This window comes from Callithrix jacchus, chromosome 10, assembly GCF_049354715.1.
Source record: "Callithrix jacchus isolate 240 chromosome 10, calJac240_pri, whole genome shotgun sequence".
Lineage (NCBI taxonomy): Eukaryota > Metazoa > Chordata > Mammalia > Primates > Cebidae > Callithrix > Callithrix jacchus.
In genome coordinates, this window is record NC_133511.1 from 47,737,085 (window position 1) to 47,761,660 (window position 24,576).

At 38.4% G+C, this 24,576-nt stretch overlaps 1 protein-coding gene across 9 annotated transcripts in view; it reads right to left on the reverse strand.

Annotated features, from left to right (window-relative positions):
- The window catches only part of FAT3 (FAT atypical cadherin 3), a 677,903-nt gene that overhangs the window by 205,203 nt on the left and 448,124 nt on the right, over positions 1–24,576 (reverse strand). For all 9 annotated transcript variants that reach the window (XM_078339978.1, XM_035265268.3, XM_078339977.1 and 6 more), the window contains one exon: positions 2,678–2,739. In XM_078339978.1, the coding sequence (XP_078196104.1) occupies positions 2,678–2,739 (62 nt within the window). The remainder of the gene's footprint in view (positions 1–2,677; positions 2,740–24,576) is intronic.

Sequence of the window (24,576 nt, forward strand, 5' to 3'; positions counted from 1 at the left end):
ATGTTGCCTGCCACTCCCCACTTTCAGACACTATCATGGAACCTTCATTTAGTGGCTACAGAGAGATTCTTTCTGAAGTTATAGCATTTATTCATTTCCATGTGCTTCCCCATCCTTCACTTTGTGTCCTCAGGACTTAGAGCAGTCCCTGGTGCATGCCGTGAGTCCAGAGGCTGGTACCTGGGGATCCTTCTGCATTTCAGTGGTCTGGAGCTTCTATCTTTCCTGGAGTGGGGAGATGCTATTAAATCTTTAGAAAGTTTATGACACTATGTCATCCTGTGATAATAATTGAAACCACAACAATCAACAATGATAACCATACTTTACTAAGCACCTACTTAGCATCAGATACTGAACTGGATGTTTTACATATATTTCATATTTTAATCTCTCAACAACCCTATAACGTTGTTCATTGCAATGGTATCCTACTTCCTCATGCAGATGATGCCAGGTACAAGATGAATATCCCTAATGTAAAAATCCAAAATCCAAAATGCTCAAAAATCTGAGACTTCTTCAGCGCCAACATGATGCTCAAAGGAAATGCTGAATGGAACAGTTTGAATTATTGAATTAGGGATGCTCAACTAAGAATACTGCAAATATTCCAAAATACCAAACACTTTGGATTCCTAGTGTTAAAAAAATTTTTTTGTAATAATTGTAATGTAATAGATATATATAGTTTCAGGGTACATGTGATAATTTAATACATTCATGTACTTGTAAAGATCAAATCAATGTACTTGGGTTATCTGTCATCTTAAACGTTTGTTACCTCTTTGTGATAGAACCATTCTAATTCTTCTCTTCTAGCTATTGCGAAATATGCAATAGACTATTATTAACTCCAGTCACCCTAATGATCTATTCAATACTGAGCCTTATGTCTTGCATCACACCATATGTTTGTAGTAATTTATTGACTTCTTTTCATGTCTCCCCCCACATCCCAAGCATTTTGGATAAGGGGATATTCAACTTGTAGTGATCCATGATGTTCTAGATCTCAATCTGCATTAGTCCAAGGTAGTAAAACACTACTCAGTATTTATGTAAGTCTGTAAAGGATGTGAATAAATTCAGAGTTCTTTTGGGGAGTGAATTCAAATGCTTGGGAAATACTCTTCCTCTCTGCTCTACCATAGACCCATTCCATGACAGTCACACTCTGCGCCACAAACACCCTGACAACAGACACCACCTTGCAAGGGAGCTCAGGTAGACTTCTCAGATAATGAGACACCCTTCCTGCTTCCTTCTGGGAAGGAATGGGTTCAACCAACTAAGAAAACAGCCTCTCCAGGTGTCGTGGACTGTCTTCTGGAAAGGGAAGAAGCCCATGAATATAATATAAGGTCTTATTTTTCTGGTGAACGTACATAAATTCTGGACCAGGTAGGTGCTGCAGCCTATTAATAGGATTTTGGAAAAAAAAATTACTATAACTATTTTTTGGCAGCCTGGAGCTTTTTATCTTTATAAGATGATAGTAATGTTCTATAAGGATTATCATAGTGTTGTGTGATAATGATAATAATAATAATCTTTTATTATATGTAATGCTTTAAGAGTTTTAAAAATACTTGATATAAAATAGGAGGTTTGATCCTAAGAGTGAGCCTTTGAGGTATAAGGGATTGTAATTATTTGCCAAATTTCATAGTAGGGGAAACTAAGGTTCAGGGCAATTAAACAGCTTCAAGCTAATCACAGCAGGGCAGCTTCAAGACCCAGGTGGCCTGATTCCTAGTCCAGTGTTCTTTAAATAAATCATTACTGGTGAGCTAATTTAAAGGAAGAGACTGGAAGAGATTCTATCATAAGATTTCAATGGTGTGTGTGTGTGTGTGTGTGTGTGTGTGTGTGTGTGTGAGGAGGGGTGGTGGATTCCAGAAAGTGATTCTTAGGAAATAAAAGATTATTTTAGAAGTATGGACACATTAGAAAACCTTAACAAAGCCTTGAATTCTAAGCATTGTCATCTGTTTCATATCACACCGTCACAATTAAATCACAGTGTCATAACTACCCGGGCTTCAAGCTTCCCAATAAAGACACTTGAAGCATATAGAAAGAATGTTCTGCAAAGCTCTTTCATATTTATTTTCTCATCTCATAGCTTTTTTTCCCCTCTCTTCAGAAATAATGCTTTTAGAGTTTTTATTGCTGCAGTTTCTGTCTTAATGAATTAAAGGAGTTGATTTTATGGTTTCAGCAAGTCATCTCTGGCAGTGACTTAACCAGCAGCTTTCTTTTTCTCTACTCTCTCCCTACCCACCAAAAAAGGAGGAGGAAAGCAAAGCTTCCTCACAATAGGTACACTTTTGCTCTCTTTTTACATCTGTAACTCAAGTGGCTCATGAGACTCTGTTTCGGAACTTTCTTTTCTGATTATTGACATGAGTGCCCGAAGTCAAGGCAGAGATGATGATATACTATTGTCTTCAGCAAAAGGCAAAGCCTGCTCTACCACCCTGGCTCGGCACACAGGGGCATGCTGAGAAGAACACACCAGAAATCCCTAAATTCTGAACATAGCCTCCCAAAAGAAATATCTTCACTTTGACATCCAATGTTTAAATATACTGGAGTTGTAGTTTATGTTGAAGGTTAAAGAAGTTTAGTGAAAGTCAGTTTTAATGAATTCCAGTTTTCTCTATGTGCTTACCTCCAGAAAATGTTCTGCCTGCTGTTCTCGATCCAATTTTCTTGAAGTTGTTGTAATCAGACCTGTGTAGAAATGAGAACATTTAACTTTTAAATATCTGGGACAAACAGCTTACTGAGTGTGGGAAACGAGTCCAGTTAAAGGAAAAGCAAAAGTGGTATGAACTGTAACTTTTCAACCCCTCGTGACAATCAGAATGGTCTCAAAAAATATTCTTAAAAGAAAGTAAAATTTACAAAGAAAACCTAAAAAATGGTTTCAGCCTGCCTACCACAGTTGGGGTACTGTAATCACTCTGGGGATGTAAAAACTCACTAAAGAATCGCTGTTTTTCTGGTAATGAAGAGTTCCAATGATTCATTTGCATATGACTGAAATTCTACAGTAGAAACCTCATTAAAGATTTTAGAGTTCTTGAACAATTAATAGGTTGTTTATGCTGATTAAATTCAGGCTATGAAACAGAACTTTCTTATTTAACGTTTATATGCTTCTATAATTTTTGTTATACTTGACAAAGAAGGTTATTTCTGTAATCACTACTTGTACACATAATTATATCAGATTTAATAACTTACATAGCAAAGATCTCATGCTGTAATTTTATCATTTTCCTTTATGTGTTTGAATCTTTATACAAAATAAGTTCCACATGAAAAATACCTATCTTTTCTTCCAATGTTGTTTCTCATAAGCGAATCACCCCTTTGAGTATAAAGACAAAGAAAAGAAAATGAGAAGACAAAACCTTCAAGACCTCTCAGCTTATTGCACCAATTTGTCTTTTGCAGGTTTTATTATTCCTTTTGTCAAATGGCAATTAGGAGGTCAAATTTATTTTCCATTTCTTGATTCCATGATGCCCCTAAAGAGAATACGGGGTGGGCTGTTTTCCTGGTATGTGCTGATCGACAATGGAGGAACAGAGAAAAACCCTATGAAAAGCCTGCTCCCAGTGCTGGTGAGGTAGGTGCAGTGTGGAAACGTGTTTCTCCAGGGGCTGTGGAGGAGCTCTTGACCTCAAGCTTCTGTTTTATACACAAGTAGTGAGTGGGAGTACACAGATTTTAGAGAAAGCTAAGAAGATACCACAGGAAATTAAATGGCTCCCCATGGCCTTCAAAATAATATCCCACTCAGGGTAGCATGGCTGTTTACAAGCTGACTCCGCTCCCTACCACCTCCACACTCACCACAGGAGGAAAACCTATGTTTCCAGTACACAAACCGTCTGTCTTTCCATGAATTCATTCTGGAACGTACCCCAAAGATTTTTTTCTTTATCTTTTTATTGTAAATTGACATGTTATAGGTATATAAATAAATACATGGGGTGCAAAATAAGGTTATGATTCAAGCACACCATGTGAAATAATTAAATCAAGTGAATTAACATATCTATTGCCTACAATACTTATCATTTTTTTGTGGTAAGGACATTTGAAATTTATTGGCAATTCTGAAATGTACAATACATTATTATTAATTGTATTCACCCAAGCTTATGTTACTATGCTGAGCTAGGGTTTTTTTTAAGTTCAGCTCAGATGTTAGCCTTTGCTGACCCTGTTTAACAGGGTTAGGTGGCCATCTGCTCTACCCCCATGTAACCAGCGCTCTCCATTATTGATCTCTGCCTCGTACTAGAATCCTTTGTTCACATGTCCGTATTTCCCCGCTAGACAAACTGACAGAGTTACTTCATGGGAAGAGACTCTTTTGATTTGGAAACTCTGATGCCTACCTAGTTCCTCACCTAGAACAAAGAATAGGAACTTATTAATACTTAGTTAATGAAAAGTTGCTCTGGAAGAGATCTACTATACTTTACTCTTCAGTTTTGCTACAGACTTGGAATGTGTTTGTTTAGGAGGGTATTGTTTTGTGCGTAAAGGGTATATTTGCGGGTGGGAAAGGCTTGTGTGACATGTGCACTCACAAAGTTTGCAGAGTTCCTCTGTGTGAATGAGCAATGCTAGGCACTCTTGGGTGTAAAGAGCTACTGTCAGAGATCAAGGAAGGAAGACTGCCACCAGAGAGGTCAAGGAGGATCAGTAACTTTCCTTCCTTAGCTGGCCATCAGAATCACTGGGGAAATGTCAAAGGCACAGATTTTGTCTCCCTGCTCCATCCCTCATTTACACTATCAGAATCTCTTGGGATGAGGGTTGTGATGATCCTCTGATTCTAAGAGAAAGGTGCTATCAATTCCACCATCTTTTGTTGAATCTCACTCTGACTTTATATTTACCTTACTTCTTCTGACCAGACATGCTCAAGAATGAAACAGACTGAACTGCTCTAGCGTCTAGATCAGAACATGAGGCTCCGTGTGTGTGAGTGTGGGGTAGGGTGATGGAATAGGGTGTAAGTGTCTGCTGAGGGGAGGTGAGGAGAGAAACAAAGGGTGGCACAGCTCTCTGATTCACATTGAAAGAGGGTCTGTGTGGTCACCCCAGTGGATGTCTAACACACGCATCTGACACTTCCGTTTCATTTTTGGGCCATTCTATTGGACAAGGTCATATATCAGAGACTATTTCAAAGTGGGGAGTAACTCTCTTCTCACAAGGTGGGGGAATTGCCCTAAGAATCGTCTCTCCTGTGTGGGGGCTCCTCTATTAGAGTCCACAATGGGAATGAGAAAAAGTTTGTTATATTGAGGCTATAAATGAGTGAAAGGGCTGTTGGCCTCCACCCTGCTGCTCTTTCAGCCACAAAAGACCGGGACCCCTTTGCCCTCTGTTCCTCTGGGGACTCTCTATCATCGCAGGTGCTTCTTGCCCGGGGTCACATGGCCATAGCCCATTGTAGTGTGGCTGTGCACAGGGAAGAGGTCAGCTTCCTCTCCTGACGATTCTTAGGGCAATTCTTCAGGACATTCACTTATTTTCACAATGCTCACATGTAACTGGGTGAGCTGAAGGGTCCCCTTCACCTGCATACCTTCACCTAGATGTGTGTCTCACATATGGATCAGCCAAAAGAGAGAGACCAGCTTCCTAAAATGTCTGAAACGACATACACAACAGTGAACTTGGAGCTGTGAGGAGGACAAGCAGTTTCTGTTCCTGGAGTAAAAAGATACAGGAAAGCCTCTGCAGGTTACAGTTCTCTTGGCTTCTACCACCTTTATTTTCACAGATATGAAATAAAAGGCAAGAAATAAAATGTAAGTTAAAAGTGGAAGTCAGTAGGATATCAGATGAGGTGGTATAGGGATAGGGAGTGTCAGTATGCTAATGGGTTGAAGGTTTCTTTTTGGAGAGATGAAGAAAATGTTCTAAAAGTACAGACTATGGTAATGGTTGCACAATTGTGTAAATATTCTGAAAACCATTAAATTGTGTCCTTTAACTTGGTGAAGGTTACTGCATGTAAATTATATGCTAATAAAGCTGTTAAAAAATCAGTAGAAAATCATAAACCCTGACTTTAAGGTTTTAACATGTCTTTCATATTTGGAAAAGGCAGGCTGTTAAGAATATTTAAATGAATGAATGAATGAATGAATGGGCTACTTAGTTTAGGCCTCAGGCAGGAAGAAGGGCTGAAATGAATGGAGTTGATTGGGCTTGTTCATGGCAATCTGGAACATGGCAACATTGAGATTTTAGGGTTAAAGCACCAACTGGTAGTTATTTGCAGTTGAAAATAAATAAATACATCTTGTTATCAGAATCTTGAAAAAATAAATCTTGTTATCAAGCCAGGGTCAGCTAAACCAAGAAGGCATAAAAGCTTTTCTCCTGCTGAAAGTACCTTCTTAGGATGAACTATGGCACCTCAGCAACATTGCCATTTTTACAGTCAGAAAGGAATACAGTGAGCCATCCTTCCTGGACCAGAGGAATTAAAATGACCAGTGCTGCCTCTTCATTTATAATGACTTTGTTGTAGCTGAATGCATTTGGGCCTCAGAACAGAGAACAAGACAAAGCAGAGCAACCTCCCTCCTCAACCACACTGACTCATCACTGGCGAAGGCAACTCCATTCTGTAATCTATACAAGAGAGACGTGTGTGCATTACACAAGTAACTGTAGACCCACTGGGCACCGTAAACTGGGGACTGAAATGATGAAATTGAATTTCAAAGATAAATCATAGGCAACCTTTTGAATATGGTTTGGAGATATAAACAAACTCATCATGTGATATAATTACATATGCAAACCTCCAATTTAGGAGGGGAAGTAGGTCAGTCCTAAGTGAATGATACTCAATAAGGGGGCAGAGGGAGACATATGGCTGGAACCATGCAATTACTTTTAAAATGGATACTTTTGATTTTTTGTTATGGAGATGGAAGAATCTAATGACCTCTCTCTGAGAAACAGCCTGAGCATGAAAATGTGGCTGCCTGTTCGAAAGAGAATTCAAAATGTTCTAAGTAGTTATGGTCAGAGAAGTGATACTTGTAAGGATGACAGCTTTTCCCTGATTTTTCTCCCTGTGGGTGTCCTGGGTCACAGCTGTGTAATCTGCTGCCATGACATTCACATTTTCTTTAAGTGCTACTTGAAGCAGCGCAGGTCTTAGCTGTTTCAGCATAATTCTCCAAGACTGTTGGAAGCTGGGTTTGGTATTTTAAAAATACAACTAGAATTATCAGCTTGGTGAGCTACAATTAATTCTTTCCTCTGTGTTTTTCCATATTCGATTCCCTATGCTTCTCACGTCTTCACGTCTGTACCCAACTATCTGGTAAACCCTTCACCATTCTTCCAGACAGTTCGCTTGTTACTTTCTATGTGAAGCCCTTTTGGACATTTCCTTACCTGGTGTGTTGCATGTAATTCATGTATCATCTGAATCTCCCTTGAGACTATAGTTTTAGATGGCAAAGGCTTTAGGTCTTTAAACACAAGTAAGCCCAACAACCTAGACCAATGCCTCCTCAATTTTTTAAATAAAATACTACTTTTACAGCACACAACATTTTGCTCTAATTACTAGTCAAAGAGTCAATCTTCCCTAATAGCGCACAGGGAAAAGGATGGTGAATAGAATTTATGCATGTTGTATTCCTGGTGTTTAACACAGAACCTGGCACATTGTAGGTAACAAACAAAATTTATCTGAATGAAGGTGATGTGGATATAGTCTTCCAAAACTTTCAATGTTAATTTATTATAGAGTGGCCATAATGGCTCCAATGCATGGGTGTTAAAGTTATCTGAATGCTCTCCTCCATCCTTTGAATAACTTTAATGTTGTTCTGGTTTTTGGAGATCATCAGGGCAATTCCTGATAGACTTTAAAAAAAAAATTTCAGCTGCTAGTTAAATATTGTTAATCTTTAATCTTATGCATAAAGTATCCTAATTTCTACCTAATTTAGGGAGAGAAATAGGAAAATAATAATGTAGTTGTATCCAATGCTTAATGAGTATTAAATATGTGCCAGGTACCATAGTAAACAGTTCATATTCATAATTTCATTTTATCTCACAATAGTTCAGATATCATATAGTCTAAGAATATACATTACATACTTGCTTTTTAAAAAAACAGACCTAATACGTGTCTTTACTACAACTTTATTTTTTCCTCAAACTCTGAAATTTTAGAGAAATAGAAATTATTTTGACTCCATTTTTAGGAGGAAACAGTTAAATAAACTTGCCGGAGGTCACCAGTGACTATACACAATTCAAACCCAGAGACTCTTGTTTCATACCTATAATCTCAATGCTTTGAGAGGGCAAGGCAGGAGGACTGCTTAAGGCCAGGAGTATGAGATCAGCCTGGGCAACATGGTAAGACCTGTCTCTTAAATAATAATAATTAGCCAGGTACCTGTAGTTCCAGCTACTTGGGAGGCTGAAGTGGGAGGACGGTTTGAGCCCAGGAGTTTGAAGTTACAGTGAACTATGATCATGTCACTGTACTCCAGCCTGGGATAGAGGGGGGGGCGGGGGGAGAGAGAGAGAGACTGACTGACTCTGTCTTCAAAAAAAAAGAAACCCCCAAACCAAAACCAAAACTCTAACTCTGAAGCTTCTTCAGTGTTTCCCTTTATCTCCCTAGTAGAAGAAGATGTGGGGCATTGGCAAAGTCATCTGTCTAGGAGCCAGGAGTCCTGGGTCTCAGAATCGGCTCTGTCAGTAATTGGTCATGAGATGACAGGTAATCATAATCCTTCTCTAGGCCTCAGTTTCCTCATCCAGGAATGTCCTAATGCCTCTTTTCAGGGTGAAGAATGTAGATCATTAGTCTTTTTCCTTCTCTGCTTTATTCCCTGAGTGTGCTTTCTTCTCAAGGGTCTTGAGCCCAGCAGTGCAGGACCTAAATGGGTCCGCCAATCAGTAATAATACATGTTATGTTCAAATTTATCCACAGGATAGACACAAAATTAAACATCCATATGCATATGTCTCAACACAAGAAAAGTAAAAATATCAGTTAACTATAAGTATGTGCTTTTAAATAGGGAAAAAACCCACACTGGTTATTCCCACATTTACAATGTTTTCTATAAGATTCTGACTTCTAGAACCTCTCTATTTCTACCTCTTTCTCTTCAGCCCGTTAAGGAGCCTTGAAATATTCCCTGCAGTATTTACATATGGACATCAGGCTGTGCACTTAATTTGGAGAGAAATGAAATGCATGCATAGCAAATGCAAATTTCAGGAGTGGAGGACAAATTAAGAGTGAAGAGTTGTATCATGTTTGCTTAAAAAATAAACTAAGTAATGTGTGTTCTCAGATATTTACTTGAAAAAAAAATACCAGAAAGAAAAAATATATATACAAGAGCTACAACATCAGTTATAAGGGGGTTAAAAAAAGGATTCTGGAAACTGGCCCCATGAGACATGCTTTTTAATTAAGGGTTGTTTTATCAGGTGTAAAGATTTGGAGTTGCTCAATTGAGCACGTGGTGCTATTAAATTTTCTTAAGAAAAGTTGACAGGGGAAATCACCCATGGAGCTTAAGCCTGCAACTTGGGCTTCTCTTTATAAATAGTGATTTCCAAGGTGCTAATAGAAGCTTTAAAACTCCAAAAGTGAGGGTACAGTTTAAACCAAAGTACGAAGATGCTGTGGGTCAAACATGGTTTATGGCTGTTGATTTTCTGTAATAGATACATTTCATTTCTCTCTTTGCAGGCTAATGAATGGCATTTCTGAATTCTGTCTTAGTAGCAGGAAAATCCCAGGCAGTGTTCTGCCAGAAATACTTGTCCCTTTGGATTCAGGATTCTGTAGCTACTACAGGTAGCAAAGGGAACAAGCCATCCTGCGGAGGAAAAGTGTCGAGGCTGGCACAGACCTGGCAACTTCCCTTCAGGCCTAGCTGACAGATGGAGCTGCTCACAGCCTGCAGGGAGAGTTCTAAGGTTCAGGCATGCTCTGCTTCCTCACTCTACTGCTCATTATATATGTGATTAGAAACATCTGGGGTCAAGTCCGCTTGTCATCAGAGTGAAGGATAAGGTGGGGCCAACAAGGGAGGGAGAAGTGAAGATGATACTGTATGGTAGACAGTACTTCCAAAGTCCTTCTCATCTGTATAATCCTCTCCTGTATCCAGTGGTCTTGCCATCCTCATGCACACATGCATGCATGTATATGCACACACTCAGAACAAGAGATGCTGTTTACATGCCTAATCTTACCAGAATCCTGGATAGTTCCTACTCCCATCTGTTCTTCCATCAGTTCCTCTCTTCATCACCAGTCTCCATGGCTCTCCCTCCCAACTGCACAGAGCCCTCTGGTTCAATGGTGCCTAGATGAGGAGGCATTTATGCACCTGAAGAAGTCTCTAGGCTATTAAGTTAAACCTTGAATGCCATATTGGATTTCTTCAGCGAAATTAAGCCACAGATGGTGAACCAGTATTAAGGATGTCATATGAAGTGATGCCATCTTTAGGTGCTATTTACATACCACTGATGTGCATGCTCAGATTTGCAATATGGCGTACTTCTCCCCCTTTCTTTTTCTGCCAAGACTTTTTTTCATAATTCTGAATATTGGATCATCAAAATAAAGAAGGAAAAGTGGCTGGCAACCTGAATTCCACTATATAGATGAGTCCTAGAGATTATCTAGCCCAGGAAGCATCGTAGTATACTGGCTAGCAGTTCCCAGGTTCTGGCATCAGACTGCCTAGCTTCCCATCCCAGTTCTACCACTGGCAGCTGCACGTGCTTGGGCAGTTTACTCTAGTTTACTTAGCTTCCTCATCTATATAATGAAGTTTATTAAATTTAAAAAGTAAAAGTGCTTAGCATGGTTCCTGGCACATACCAAATGCCCAAATAATACTACACTTATTATCAGCTCCAAGAACAATGCCTGGAGTATCATATGCGTTCAATGTTAACCTCACTTCCTTTCCATCTAAACATGTGGGAAGCAAAATTTCTGAAATATCTACTACTCGCTCTGTCACCTGACAGAGAAGGAAACTGAGGTTCACAGTATAAGTAACCAGTTCAAAGACTTACTGATAAAAAAAATCCTCTTATCCATGATGGTTACATTTCATTGAGAGGATAATATATACTCTTGCTACTTGAAGCATAGCATGTCTTAGCATCATGAGTGTTATTGGGAGCTGGTTAGAAATGCAGACCTATTTCTAGTGGGACTTGACCCCAGATGCTTCTAATCACATATATAATGAGCTAGTGTTATTGGGAGCTGGTTAGAAATGTAGGCTCCTCCAAAACCCAGATAATGTATGCACAAGAATTTTAAGAAGACTGGCTCTAGACCATTGTTGTTTTTCAAACTTGGCTGTGCCCTGGAATCACCTGGGGAGTTAAAGAAGAAAATACTCAGGTCAGGGTCCAACACCCAGAGATTATGAATTATTTGGTATGGGCTGAGGTCTAGGCATAGGAATTAAAAAAAAAAATTGTTCCTAGGTGATTCTAAAGTACAGCTAGGGGTGAGAATCACTGTATATCTAGTTGTTATCTTCTGGAAGATGGGGCTATAGTAATTACTTTTTTTTGGCTTATCTAAATGTCTAGTTTTTCTAACATAAATAACACCCAACTTCAGAAAACATAGTAATTAAAAGGACAATGAAATAGAGGCACCAAAACAGCCTCCTGTATGGCCTCATCTGAATTCCACAATGTTCTGATCTGAATCCTTCCAGCAAAAGACTAAACTATGTGGTTGCCATGTTTGTTTTGGCTTTATTTATTAATGAATTAATGTATTTATATTTCAAGACAGGGTCTCACTGTGTCACCCAGGCTGGAGTGCAGTGGCATGATCATAGTTCTGCAGGCTGAAAGTCCTGGGCTCAGGCAATACTCCTCCCTCAGCTTCCCAAGTAGCTGGGCCTATTGGTGCATCATCATACCCAGCTACTTAAAAGTTTTTTGTTGTTTTTTGGTAGAGATGTAGTCTCACTATGTTGCCCAGACTGGTCTCGAATTCCTGGCTTCAAGGGGATCCCCTCACCTCGGTCTCCCAAAGCTCTGGGATTATAGGTGTGAGTCACCTTGCCCAGGCTGTTCTGATTTTAGATCTAAGGCATGCTTCCTGTCTTCCGGTATCATACTGGCTTACGTCAGCTACAGTTTCACTTCTTTATTCAGGCATACTTTCTTCTACTGCTTATAGTGTTACAGTGTGCCCAGTCCCATCTGGCCCTGAAGATCTCCCTAGCAGAGGTGGAACACCACCTCTATACAGATGCTTTCTCTTCCCCACAAAAACACATTTGGACCCCACGAGGCAGAGGACAAAAAGATACAACAAGTCTCTATATTTTCCTTCACTGAACTAACAATCCAGTGAGAGAGGCAGACACGTATGAGAATGACTACAGGCAAGATCTAAAAGACACCCTAGACAACTTTGAGTGTCCTTAAGAAGAAAGATTAATGTCGAATTGTACAATTAGAAAAGATAAAGGAAGGAGCTATATTTGTACTGGCCTTCAATATTTAATATGAATCCGACAGAGAAGTTATGAAAAGTCAAAATGTCCAATCTCAATTTAAGATGAATAGGACAGAAGCTTAACAAAACTGGTAAACTCGGGTTTAAATCCTGGCTCTGCTATTTTTTAGTTACATAGACAAGGAAAGTCATGTAACTTCTCTGATCACAGTCTTGTCACCTCTGAAATGGTGATGGTACCAGGCTCCTCACAGGCTTGGTTAGAAACAATAAAGCTGAGATGCTTGGCACGGTGGCTTGTTCTCAGCAGATGCTGTTTAAAAAGCAGACACAGCATCTACAAAAAGCAATGTATTCTATTTTAATTTTTTTAAAACCCTAATAGCACCAGGATGCTATTTTTAGCCTATATTAAAAAGGAAAACCTTATCGTATCTGGATTGTTCAGCCCCCAAAATGTCTGAAAATTTAATAACCAGGCAACTAAAAGTTGAAGTTTCTTTTTGTTCAGATGAACATTATAAAGTTCTGTAATTCCTGACACACTCCAGAGGTGTGAAAACAGCCACTGCACTCCTCTTAGAAATCATGTCACTGCAAATAATTTGTTTCTACATCTGTTTTCATCTGACAGATAAATAAAATCAGGAGGCTAGGTAAAGTGCCAATTACTCAGAGAATGTGCAAAGCCTTGAAAATGCATGTGTGCTTTGTAGGCATGTGATCTTTTAAGGTCATCTTTGCTCCATAATTTCCACAAGAACCTCTTAGGTAGGAGTGATGTTTTTAAACTCAATTTTAAAAATCTGGAAAAAAATATCACTCCTTATGGAAAGCTGTGAATATTGTCAGAAGACTGATAATGCTTTTTAGTTTTTAAAAAAACTGCACATTTTCCATTAATTTTCACTTAATTCAAACTTTTCCTTTTGTCTAAAATTTATATTTTCATTGTAAAACCTCATTAGCTTTCATTTCACCTGTCTGAGAATATGTAACAGTTCATAGTTGGTTGAAGTTTACCTTTGCACTGCCTAGGTAAATTAACAGGACAAAGAGGTCTCAGGGGAATATTTATTGCACTCAGGATAAACCATTTGCAGAGCACTTCAATTTTTACAACCACTATTTTGATGCTGTAATTGCAAACAGCCTAGGTAACTATTACAATCTGTCCAAGCAGGTCTTTTGTTTGGCAACACTATGCTAATAGTAGCATTAACCTTAAGTGTTTATTTGAGAGCAATACCTGTGTGTTTCTGAAATATTCTAGAAATCTACATTTTCAACTGCTATAGTGTCCCCCTCAGAGTCTGAATCAATGGCATTTCACTGTCTTTCTGTTCTCACGAAGTACCATCTTTTATAAGAATGATACAATTTGTGCTTAATCATTTACCAATTCAACTTCGGGCAAGTCTTTAAAAGTGTGCACCTCCATTTCTTCCTCTGTAACATAGCAATCATTTTATGGAGGAGCAAATAATCTCTTTATAACTAAGGGTAACATACAATATTTTCCCATATAAATGTAAGTGGAAACAAAAGAAAGATTAGTGTCATTTATAACTGCTTTGTAACTCCTTGTAAGAAATGCTGTATAAGTCAGGGAAGAAACCTCATATTTTCCTTCTGCTCTTTAGCAAGGGACTTCATAAGCAAGTCTTTTACATCATTTTGTATTCTGTTTACCTGTCTTTTTCTGTCAGTAGACTGTGGCTTCTCCAGGGCCACCATATTTTTATTCATTTAATATTCATTAAAGGAACACCTTTTAAGAGCCCACCCTAATTATTGTATCTTTTGTGCTTAGCACAGGGCCTGGCATATGAAGGGCACCAATAAATATTGGTCTATTGACTAAATAAACTATAACACATAATTAAATATGTAATATATAATCAACATCAAATAAATACATAATAATGAAATGTGTACATAAGTATGTGCACACACATGCGCGTGCACACACACACACACACACACACACACAAGTACCACCATCCAAAGCAGGTAATGGTCTATACATGTGGGAATATATTTATTGAGCATTTATACTATGGCTTGTAAAAGCTTTTGGGAAAAGTTTCCAAATTCAGAATGAATTATGTGCTGTGATGATTACTGTTTTGGGTTTTTAACATAACATATTACATGTTCATAAAAAGCCATTTTTTTGTGTGTCATGTCAGAGTCTGCAGTCTGTTTGGTTAATTGAGGTTAATGGAGGGAAATGGCAGACTGCCAGTGCTAATGAGTTTATCTTGATTCTTTTAAATATTATTTTATTTGTCTTTTGTTTTTACTTTTTGTTTAACTAAATTATGTTATTTATCCAAGAATTTGTCATGTATAAGTAGGGATTGATAGCCTATCAGAGAGCGCTCAGCCCATGTTTCATTTCTCAAAAAACATTTTTAAAAAGGAAAGGAGAGGTTGTAAAACATAGCCAGTCTCTGATTTCTCCAGGTCCATCAAGAACCAATGATAAATATCAAAATAGAGGATAGAACAGAGGACCCTGTAGTATCATACTCCCTGGCTGGAGTCTGATCAATTAATCCTTCCAAAATTCTACTAAGAATCTAGCAAGAAATGTGCTAAAGGTATATATTAGCTATGTCTTATCAAAAAGGTGAGCTAGATGGCATTTTAGTTTCTTGTTCAGAAAAGAGAAAGAAATGCAAATCAAATGAGAGAATCATTGAAAGAGTCAGAAAGAATCAGAGCTACAAATACTGGCTCTATGGGATGAGGGCTGGTATGGGGTGTGGGGAGAGGGAGGAAGCCCCAAAGACTGCCATAAGCATCTATATCTAGCTTGTTTATTCAATATTTATCCACAAGATAAAGAAAAGTACAAATCATTTACTGAGTGTGATATCACTAAGTAGCTAGATCTGTTTGACTCCTACATTTGTGCCCTGAACGGGTCTACTGTAATTACAGTATTTGCTTGGCTTTCATTGACTGGTTCCCTTGGTAGAAGTGGAAAAAGGTTGTTCAGATTTTCCTCCTATTTTAGAAACAAGAACAGTGGTGGCAGATCTTGTGCCCGGAAATGGGCACACCCCACGGCAAATTTAAAGAGCTGCAACCGGCAGTGGATCTGCTGTGCACCCATGTCCAGAGGCCCAGGACTTTCCTTCCTTTCACCTTTACTTTTCATCCCACGATAGATCTCCATCCCACCACGCAGTTCAGCAAAGGTCCCAGGAGAATAGGTACAAAGTCTTTCTTTTACATTTTCAGCCATTTACCAGTCTTTCTTTGGGATTAAGGGTTGTAATGGGTAGGTACACAAGAGGCACCCATTTAAAAACCAACTAGCCAAATGAACATGCCACCCAGATTAAAAGACATTTTCATCTTCTTTGTTCGCACTCTGACAAATTCAGTATCTTCTGAACAAATGGCTGTGCATTGAGCCTGAGAGTGGGTTTTTAAACTATTCACAGCTCTGTGTCAGTCCTTCATTCTTAGGGAAAACCAGCTCAATGCTACTGTGGCTGTAATTAGTGGATAATTAGTACTTGTACATGTCGATGCTATATGTCATGGAACGGGTGCCTGGTTTAGCTTCTACTCTACAAGATTATTTAATTTTGCTCTAATTTTAATTCTTTTGAATCACATTAATGCCTTGGCACTAGAAAATCTGGAACTCAAGCTAGTTCAACTAAGGTTTGAAATGGTATTAATGGATTTCATTTTTTTTTTTTTTTTATGAAAAAGAAAGTTGTTGGAAGGTTTCCGCATTAACAAACTAAAGCTGCATTCCACAGTCTCATGGGCCATTCTGGGCTTAGGTTTTTAACTATCATGTGTAATACAATGTGAGCCCCATCACTGGCTTGGCCCTGGGGTGGCTGATTTTCAAAGGATGGTGAGAAAAAGGGGAAATGGGCAGTGAATAAATAGAGACATGTGGTTAGAATACCCAGTGAAATTATGCAAAAAGTTAACATGGGGTACAGAGAGGTGAAGTCTTAACAACAGCTGGGGGTACAAGAAAAGGCTTCCTAGGAGGGATCTTTTGAGTTGGGATGAGTAGAAGTTTTCTAGGTAGATAAGGAGTACCTTTCTGATGGGCAAGGAAAACCATTCAGGGAAGAAGGACCCTGGTCCCAACCGCAAGTTACCACAGGAGACCTTAGGGGAAACCCTGGAATTTTGTTTTACATATTGTTGGAAATGGAAAAAAAGAAATATATTTTCCCTTAGGAGCATGCAATCAGTCAGCTCTCTTAACTTTCAATGTGAAAGTGTCTTCATACATTATGAAACAGCATTGTGGGTAACAGTGGGAAAGTCCCCACTCCATTCCTGTCAGCCTCAGAATAAAGGGTCCAGGATCACATTAGAAGCAAGTAAATAATCCTCACAATGTTACAGACAGGAAATGCTGAAGAGTGCCAGTCAGATACCTTTTTTTTTGAGACAGAATCTTGCTCTGTTGCCCAGGCTGGAGGGCAATGGTGTGATCTTGGCTCACTGCAACCTCCGCCTCCTGGGTTCAAGCTATTCTCCTGCCTCAGCCTCCCAAGTAGCTGGTATTACAGGCGTGCACCACCATGCCTGGCTAATTTTTGTATTTTTAGCAGAGGCAGTGTCTTGCCCTGTTGGCCAGGCTGGTCTCAAACTCCTGACCTCAGGTGATCCACCCGCCTTGGCCTCCCCAAGTGCTAGAATTACAAGTGTGAGATACCATGCCTGGCCCAGATGTCACTTAAATAGCGCTTCCTCCCATTCCCTGTTCTCCTCTCAGAACACATTTTTAGGGTGACCAACCATCCTGGTTTGCCCAAGACTGTTCTGGTGTTAACATGAAAAGTTTCAGTCCTACTTCCCAAGAAATCCCTCAATATTGAGGAAACTAAGATGGTTGATCACCACAGTTTCAGATCGCAACTGAACGCCAGGGATTTGTGATCAACTTCTCAAATGGTAGACCGTCAAGGCTGAACCCACACGAGTGAAAGTGATTATTACATTGGCTCTGCATCCAATTTGTTTTGCAGGTGAGGAAATTAAGGTCCAGCTAGGAGCAGTGACAGATTCATTTATGCAATGCTTAGCCCCAATTTGGTAATGCCCCTGCTCAAAAACACTCAGAACTGCTTTATGATTTTTTTCTTTCTCACATTATCATGTTTCTAAAAACTCACAGCTTTTCCCTGACATAGTTAATAACTAATTAAATTGTCTGACTATTTCTTATGTGGCAGGCAGAATGCTGAACACTTTACATGCAAAATTTCATTGAATCCTCATAACCATTCTAAATTACTCTAAGTTGCTAAATACTATTTTTATCCCCATTTTGTAGTTGAGAAGATTGAATCTTAGCAAGACCATATATCTTGCCTAATGTTTTGCAATAAGTAGGTGAGAAGAGATTTGAAACTCACATTGTCTGACTCTAAAAATCTTATTCTTAACCACAAAGACACAGGACTCCTTTATGAATGTTCTTTCACTGTTTCCGAAAAATTACTTCACCATGTAACCAGAATATTTGAAAGTCCACAGGGATGGTTTCCCCGTTTTCATACTTTATTTCTATTCTGTCTCACTCTTTGATTCACTGGAAAAGCATCTTCAGATAAGAAGCTAAGCTTGCTTTGCATTGTCCAATGAGTTTGGGCTCCCCTCCCCCTTCCTCCCACACCGATACTGCTTCAGAGAAGTGCAAATTTGATGTGCTGGCAGTGTTTTCTGTCTTAATTTATTAAGCTCTTACAGGATCACTCCAATTAAATGTCATGTGGAGTCTCATTAGATGAAGAAGACCCTAAAGGGATTCAAATGCCGTGCTTCTCTTAAGAGCTCTATAGCACCTTCACCGTTTAGATCTGCTTCTTCCTTCTGAGGGCTTCTCCTCATAGGTTATGGCCTCCTCCAGCTCTCCCACTTGCTAACCTCTTTCTTCTGAAAGCAAAGTCTTCATACCTAAACTACATTCTACTCAATTCACCAAAGTATTGCAAATTCATTACCGGGCTCCAGCTGCCCTGAAATTCTTCCTGTTCCATGACCACATAAAGCTCATTTCTGTCATAAGCCTTTGCCCTTGACCTTCCCTTGGCCATTACCCTTCTCCTAACCTCCTCCCTTACCCAGATGTCTACATGGCTAATTCTTTTTCAGACAGATCCCAGTTTGAATGTCACCTCCCAAGAGAATGCTTCCCTTCTTTAGCTATATTGCCTAAAGTCTCCCCAACTTTGTTAGTTTCAGCTATCCCTATCTGTCTGAAGTCATCCTGTTGGCATATTTGTTCACTTACCTGTTGTCTATCTCCTTCTCTAGAATGTGAGATACAAAAAGGCATTTTGTCCCAGTCTTAAATATGCATTGTCATATACATGGCACCTAGGAGTGTTGTGGTACATAGTAGGCACTCACTAAATGACACATGAATGAAAGAATGAATGCCTGTATAAAAAAACACTTACAAATTACTGGAGCCCTCCTGTCCTTGCATTTAAATATTTTGCATGCTTTTTGTCCCATTTGAATTTTCACAGTGAATGTTTTTAGTATTGCTTTTGACTCTATTACTAAAAGTTTCTAGATGTTTCCCATCAGGGAACTAGCATGATGGACACTGAATGAGAGTCAGAGGATCCAGGCTGCCTCCCTGCTGCCCAGCTAAATGACCTTGGGCAAGTAATTTCAAATGCTATGAGATTCAGCTTTCTTACCCAAATAATTAAAATGTTCATATCTGCCTCATGGGACAAGAGTGAATATGGATTGAGATGAGATGTGTTGCAAACACTTGCAATGCGGCCTTCCCCTATATAGTTATTGCCCTTCCCCTATATATTTATTAAGTACATTTAACTTTTTAGGGGAAAAAAATCCTAAAATTCACATGGAACTAAAAAAGATCCCCAAAAGCTAAAGCAATACTAAACAAAAAGAACAAAGCTGGAAGCATCACATTATCTGACTTCAAATTATATTACAAGGTTATAGTAACCCAAACCACATGGTACTGGTATAAAAATAGGCACATAGATCAATGGAACAGAATAGAGAAGCCAGAAATAAAGCCACATATTTATAGCCAACTGATTTTTTACAAAGTTGACAAGAACACACATTGGGAAAGGACATATTCTTCAGAAAATAAATGGTGTTGGGAAAATTGGATTGCCATATGCAGAATGAAACTGGATGGCTGTCTCTCACACCATATTAAAATCAACTCAAGATGTAGTAAAGACTTAAATGGAAGATCTGAAATTATAAAAATACTAGAAGAAAATATAAAGAAAACTCTTCTGGAGATTGGTTGAGGCAAAGATTTTATGACCAAGATCTCAAAAGCATAGATAAAAAGAAAGAAAAATGAGACTTAATCAAACTAAAAAGTTTCTGCACAGCAAAGTAAGTAATAAATGGAATGAATGGACAACTTGTTGCATGGGAGAAATTTCTTGCAAACCATTTATCAAACAAGGAACTAATCAACAGAATATACAAGAAACTCAAACAAAAACAACAACGAAACAAATAATCCCATTAAAACTTGAGCAAAGGATATGAGCAGACATTTTCAAAAAAATATACAAATGGCTAATAGGTATTCAAAAAAAGCTCACCATTATTAATCATTAGAGAAATGCAATTTAAACCACAAATAGATATTATCTTACCTCAGTTAAATGGCTATTATTAAAAAGACAGAAAATAATAGATGTTGATGAGGATGTGAAGAAAAGGGAACTCATAAATGTTATTGGTGGGAATGTATATTAGTATAGCCATTATAGAAAACAGTATGAAAAATTCCCAAATACCTAAACACAGAACTACTATTTGATCTAGCAATTCCACTACTATCTTCCAATAAATAAATAAATAAATATACTAAAAAATACTACACTCATATGTTTATTGCAGCACTTCTCACAATAACAAAGCTATAAAATCAACTTAAGGAATAAGCAGATGAATGTATGAAGAAAATGTATATATACACTTGGAATACTACTTGGCCATAAAAAGGAATGAAACCGTGTCTTGTGCAGCAAGATCAATGGAACTGAAGGTCATCACCTTAAGTGAAACTAGCCAGCCAAAAATGTTAAATATCACATCTTCTCACTCATAAGTGAGTGCTAAAAAATGTGTGGACACAGAGTGAAATGATAAACAATGAACACTCAGAAGGGTGATGAGAAAGGTAGAATAATGAAAAATTAGTTAATGTATACAATGGATGATATTTGGGTGACAGATAGACCCTAAACACCATGACTTGACCACTAGGCAATTTATGCACTAAATGAAATTGCACATGTATCACATAAATTTGTACAAATTAAAAAAATTTATGAAAGTATATTTAACTTTTATAATTTCACATAATTTCCCACATGTAATACTAAACAACAATAATGTATTTATTATTTTTAAATACATATATTTTATTGCACTTTATGTTCTGGGAAGAACATGTGAAGAACATGCAGGATTATTGCATAGGTACATACATGGTAATGTGGTTTGCTGCCTCCATCCCCATCACCTATATCTGGCATTTCTCCCTATGTTATCTCTCTCCAACTCCCTACCCAACACTGTCCCTCCCCTTGTCCCCCTGGACAGACCTCAGTGTGTGATGCTCCCCTCCCTGGGTCCATGTTTTCTGATTGTTCAACACCTGCCTATGAGTGAGAACATGTGGTGTTTGATTTTCTGTTCTTGCATCAGTTTGCTGAGAATGATGGTTTCCAGGTTTGATCCACATCCATACAAAGGACACCAACTCATAGTTTTTCATGGCTGCATAGTATTCCATGGTGTATATGTGCCACATTTTCCCTGTCCAGTCTATCATCAATGGGCATTTGGGTTGGTTCCAAGTCTTTCCTATTGTAAACAGTGCAGCAATGAACATACATGTGCATGTGTCCTCAAACTAGAACGATTTATAATCCTTTGGATCTATACCCAGTAATGGGATTGCTGGGTCAAATGGAATTTCTATTTCTAGGTCCTTGAGGAATCGCCACACTGTCTTCCACAATGGTTGGATTAATTTACACTCCCACCAACAGTGTAAAAGTGTTCCTGTTTCTCCACATCCTCTCCAGCATCTCTTGTGTCCAGATTTTTCAATGATCACCATTTTAACTGGCATGAGATGGTATCTCAATGCAGTTTTGATTTGCATTTCTCTAATGATCAGTGATGATGAGCATTTTTTCATATGTTTCTTGGCCTCATATATGTCTTCTTTTGAACAGTATATGTTTATATCCTTTGCCCACTTTTGAATAGGTTTTTGTTGTTGTTGTTGTAGTAAATCTGTTTTAGTTCTTTGTAGATTTTGGATATAAGTCCTTGGTCAGATGAGTAGATTGAAAAAATATTTTCCCATTCCATTGGTGGCCGGTTCACTCTGATTGTTTCTTTTGCTGTGCAAAAGCTCTAGAGTGTAATTAGATCCCATTTGTCTATTTTGGTTTTTGTTGCCAATGCTTTTGGTGTTTTAGTCATGAAGTCTTTACCTATGCCTATATCCTGAATGGTTGTGCCTAGGTTTTCTTCTAGGGTTTTTATGGTGTTACATCTGTTGCTTAAGTCTTTAAACCATCTGGAGTTAATTTTAGTATAAGGTGTCAGGAAGGGGTGCAGTTTCTGCTTTCTGCACATGGATAGCCAGTTTTCCCAACACCATTTATTAAACAGGGAATCCTTTCCACATTGCTTGTTTTTGTCAGGTTTGTCAAAAATCAGATGATTGTAGATGTGTGGTGTTGCCTCCGAGGCCTCTGTTCTGTTCGCTGATTGATATCTCTGTTTTGGTACCAGTACCATGCTGTTTTGATTACTGTACGCTTGTAATATTGTTTGAAATCAGATAGTGTAATGCCTCCAGCTTTGTTCTTTTTGCTTAGAATTGACTTGGCTATGCAGGCTCTCTTTTGGTTCCATATGAAGTTTAAGGTGGTTTTTTCCAGTTCTGTGAAGAAGATCATTGGTAGCTTGATGGGGATAGCATTGAATCTATAAATTACTTTGGGCAGTATGGCCATTTTCATGATACTGATTCTTCTTAACCATGATTATGGAATGTTTCTGCATCTGTTTGTGTCCTCTCCTGTTTCCTTGAGCAGTGGTTTGTAGTTCTCCTTGAAGAGGTCCTTTACATCCTTTATCAGTTGTATTCCTAGGTATTTTATTTTCTTGATAGCATTGTGAATGGCAGCTCATTCTTGACTTGGCTCTCTTTAAGTCTTTTATTGGTGTGTAGGAATGCTTGTGGTTTTTGCACATTGATTTTGTATCCTAAGACTTTGCTGTAGTTGCTTATCAGTTTAAGGAGATTTTCGGCTGAGATGATAGGGTCTTCTAAATATACAATCATGTTGTCTGCAAATAGAGACAATTTGACTTCCTCCTTTCCTAATTGAATACCCTTCATTTCTTTTTCTTGCCTAATTGTTTTGGCTAGAACTTCCAATACTATATGGAATAAGAGTGGTGAGAGAGGGCATCCTTGTCTAGTGCCAGATTTCAAAGGGAATGATTCCAGTTTTGGCCTATTCAGTATGATATTGGCTGTGGGTTTGTGGTAAATGGTTGTTATTATTTTGAGATACATTCCACTGATTCCTAGTTTATTGAGAGTTTTTAGCCTAAAGGGCTGTTGAATTTTGTCGAAGGCCTTTACTGCATCTATTGAGATAATCATGTGGTTTTTGTTTTTGGTTCTGTTTATGTGGTGAATTACGTTGATAGACTTGCGTATGTTGAACCAGCCTTGCATCCCCGGGATGAAGCCTACTTGATCATGATGGATAAGCTTTTTGATGTGCTGTTGCAATCAGTTTAACAGTATTTTATTGAAGATGTTGGAATCTATGTTTATCGTTGATATTGGCCTGAAGTTTTCTTTTCTTGTTGAGTCTCTGCTGGGTTTTTGGTATCAGGATGATGTTGGTCTCATAAAAAGAATTGGGGAGGATTCCCTCTTTTTGGATTGTTTGGAATAGTTTCAGAAAGAGTGGCACCAGCTCCTCTTTGTATGTCTGGTAGAATTCAGCTGTGAACCCATCTGGACCTGGGCTTATTTGGTGGGTAGGCTATTAATTGCTGCCTCAACTTCAGCCTATGTTATTGGTCTATTTAGGATTGGGAGGGCGCAAGTGTCCAGGAATTTATCCATTTCTTCCAAGTTTACTGGTTTATGTGCATAGAGTTGTTTGTAGTAATCTGTGATGGTGGTTTGTATTTCTGTGGAATCTGTGGTGATATCCCCTTTATCATTTTTTAATGTATCTATTTGATTCTTCTCTCTTTTATTTTTTAATAATTGGGCTAGTAGTCTATTATGTTGATCTTTTCAAAAAACCAGCTCCTGATATATTGACTTTTTGAAGGGTTTTTTATGTCTCTATCTCCTTCAGTTCTGCTCTGATCTTAGTTATTGCTTGTCTTCTCTTTGCTTTTGAGTTTATTTGATCTTGCTCCTCTAGCTCTTTCAATTTTGATAATAGGGTGTCCATTTTAAATATTTCCTTGCTTCTCATGCCCACACTGCTGTAAATGTGTCCCAGAGATTCCGGTATGTTGTGTCTTTGTTCTTGTTGGTTTTGAAGAACATCTTTATATCTGCCTTCATTTAATTGTTTCTCCAGTCAACATTCAAGAGCCAGTTGTTCAGTTTCCATGAAGTTGTGTGGTTCTGAGTTAGAGTTCTAATTTGATTGCACTGTGGTGTGAGAGACTGTTCGTTATGATTTTGCATTTACTGAGGAGTGATTTACTTCCAATTATGTGGTCAACTTTAGAGTAGGTGTAATGTGATACTGAGAAGAATGTATATTCTGTGGATTTGGGGTGGAGAGTTCTGTAAATGTCTATTAGGTTTTCTTGGTCCAGATCTGAGTTCAAGTCCTAGATATCCTTGTTAATTTTCTATCTCATTGATCTATCTAATATTGACAGTGAAGTATTAAAGTCTCCCACTATTATTGTGTGGGAGTCTAAGTCT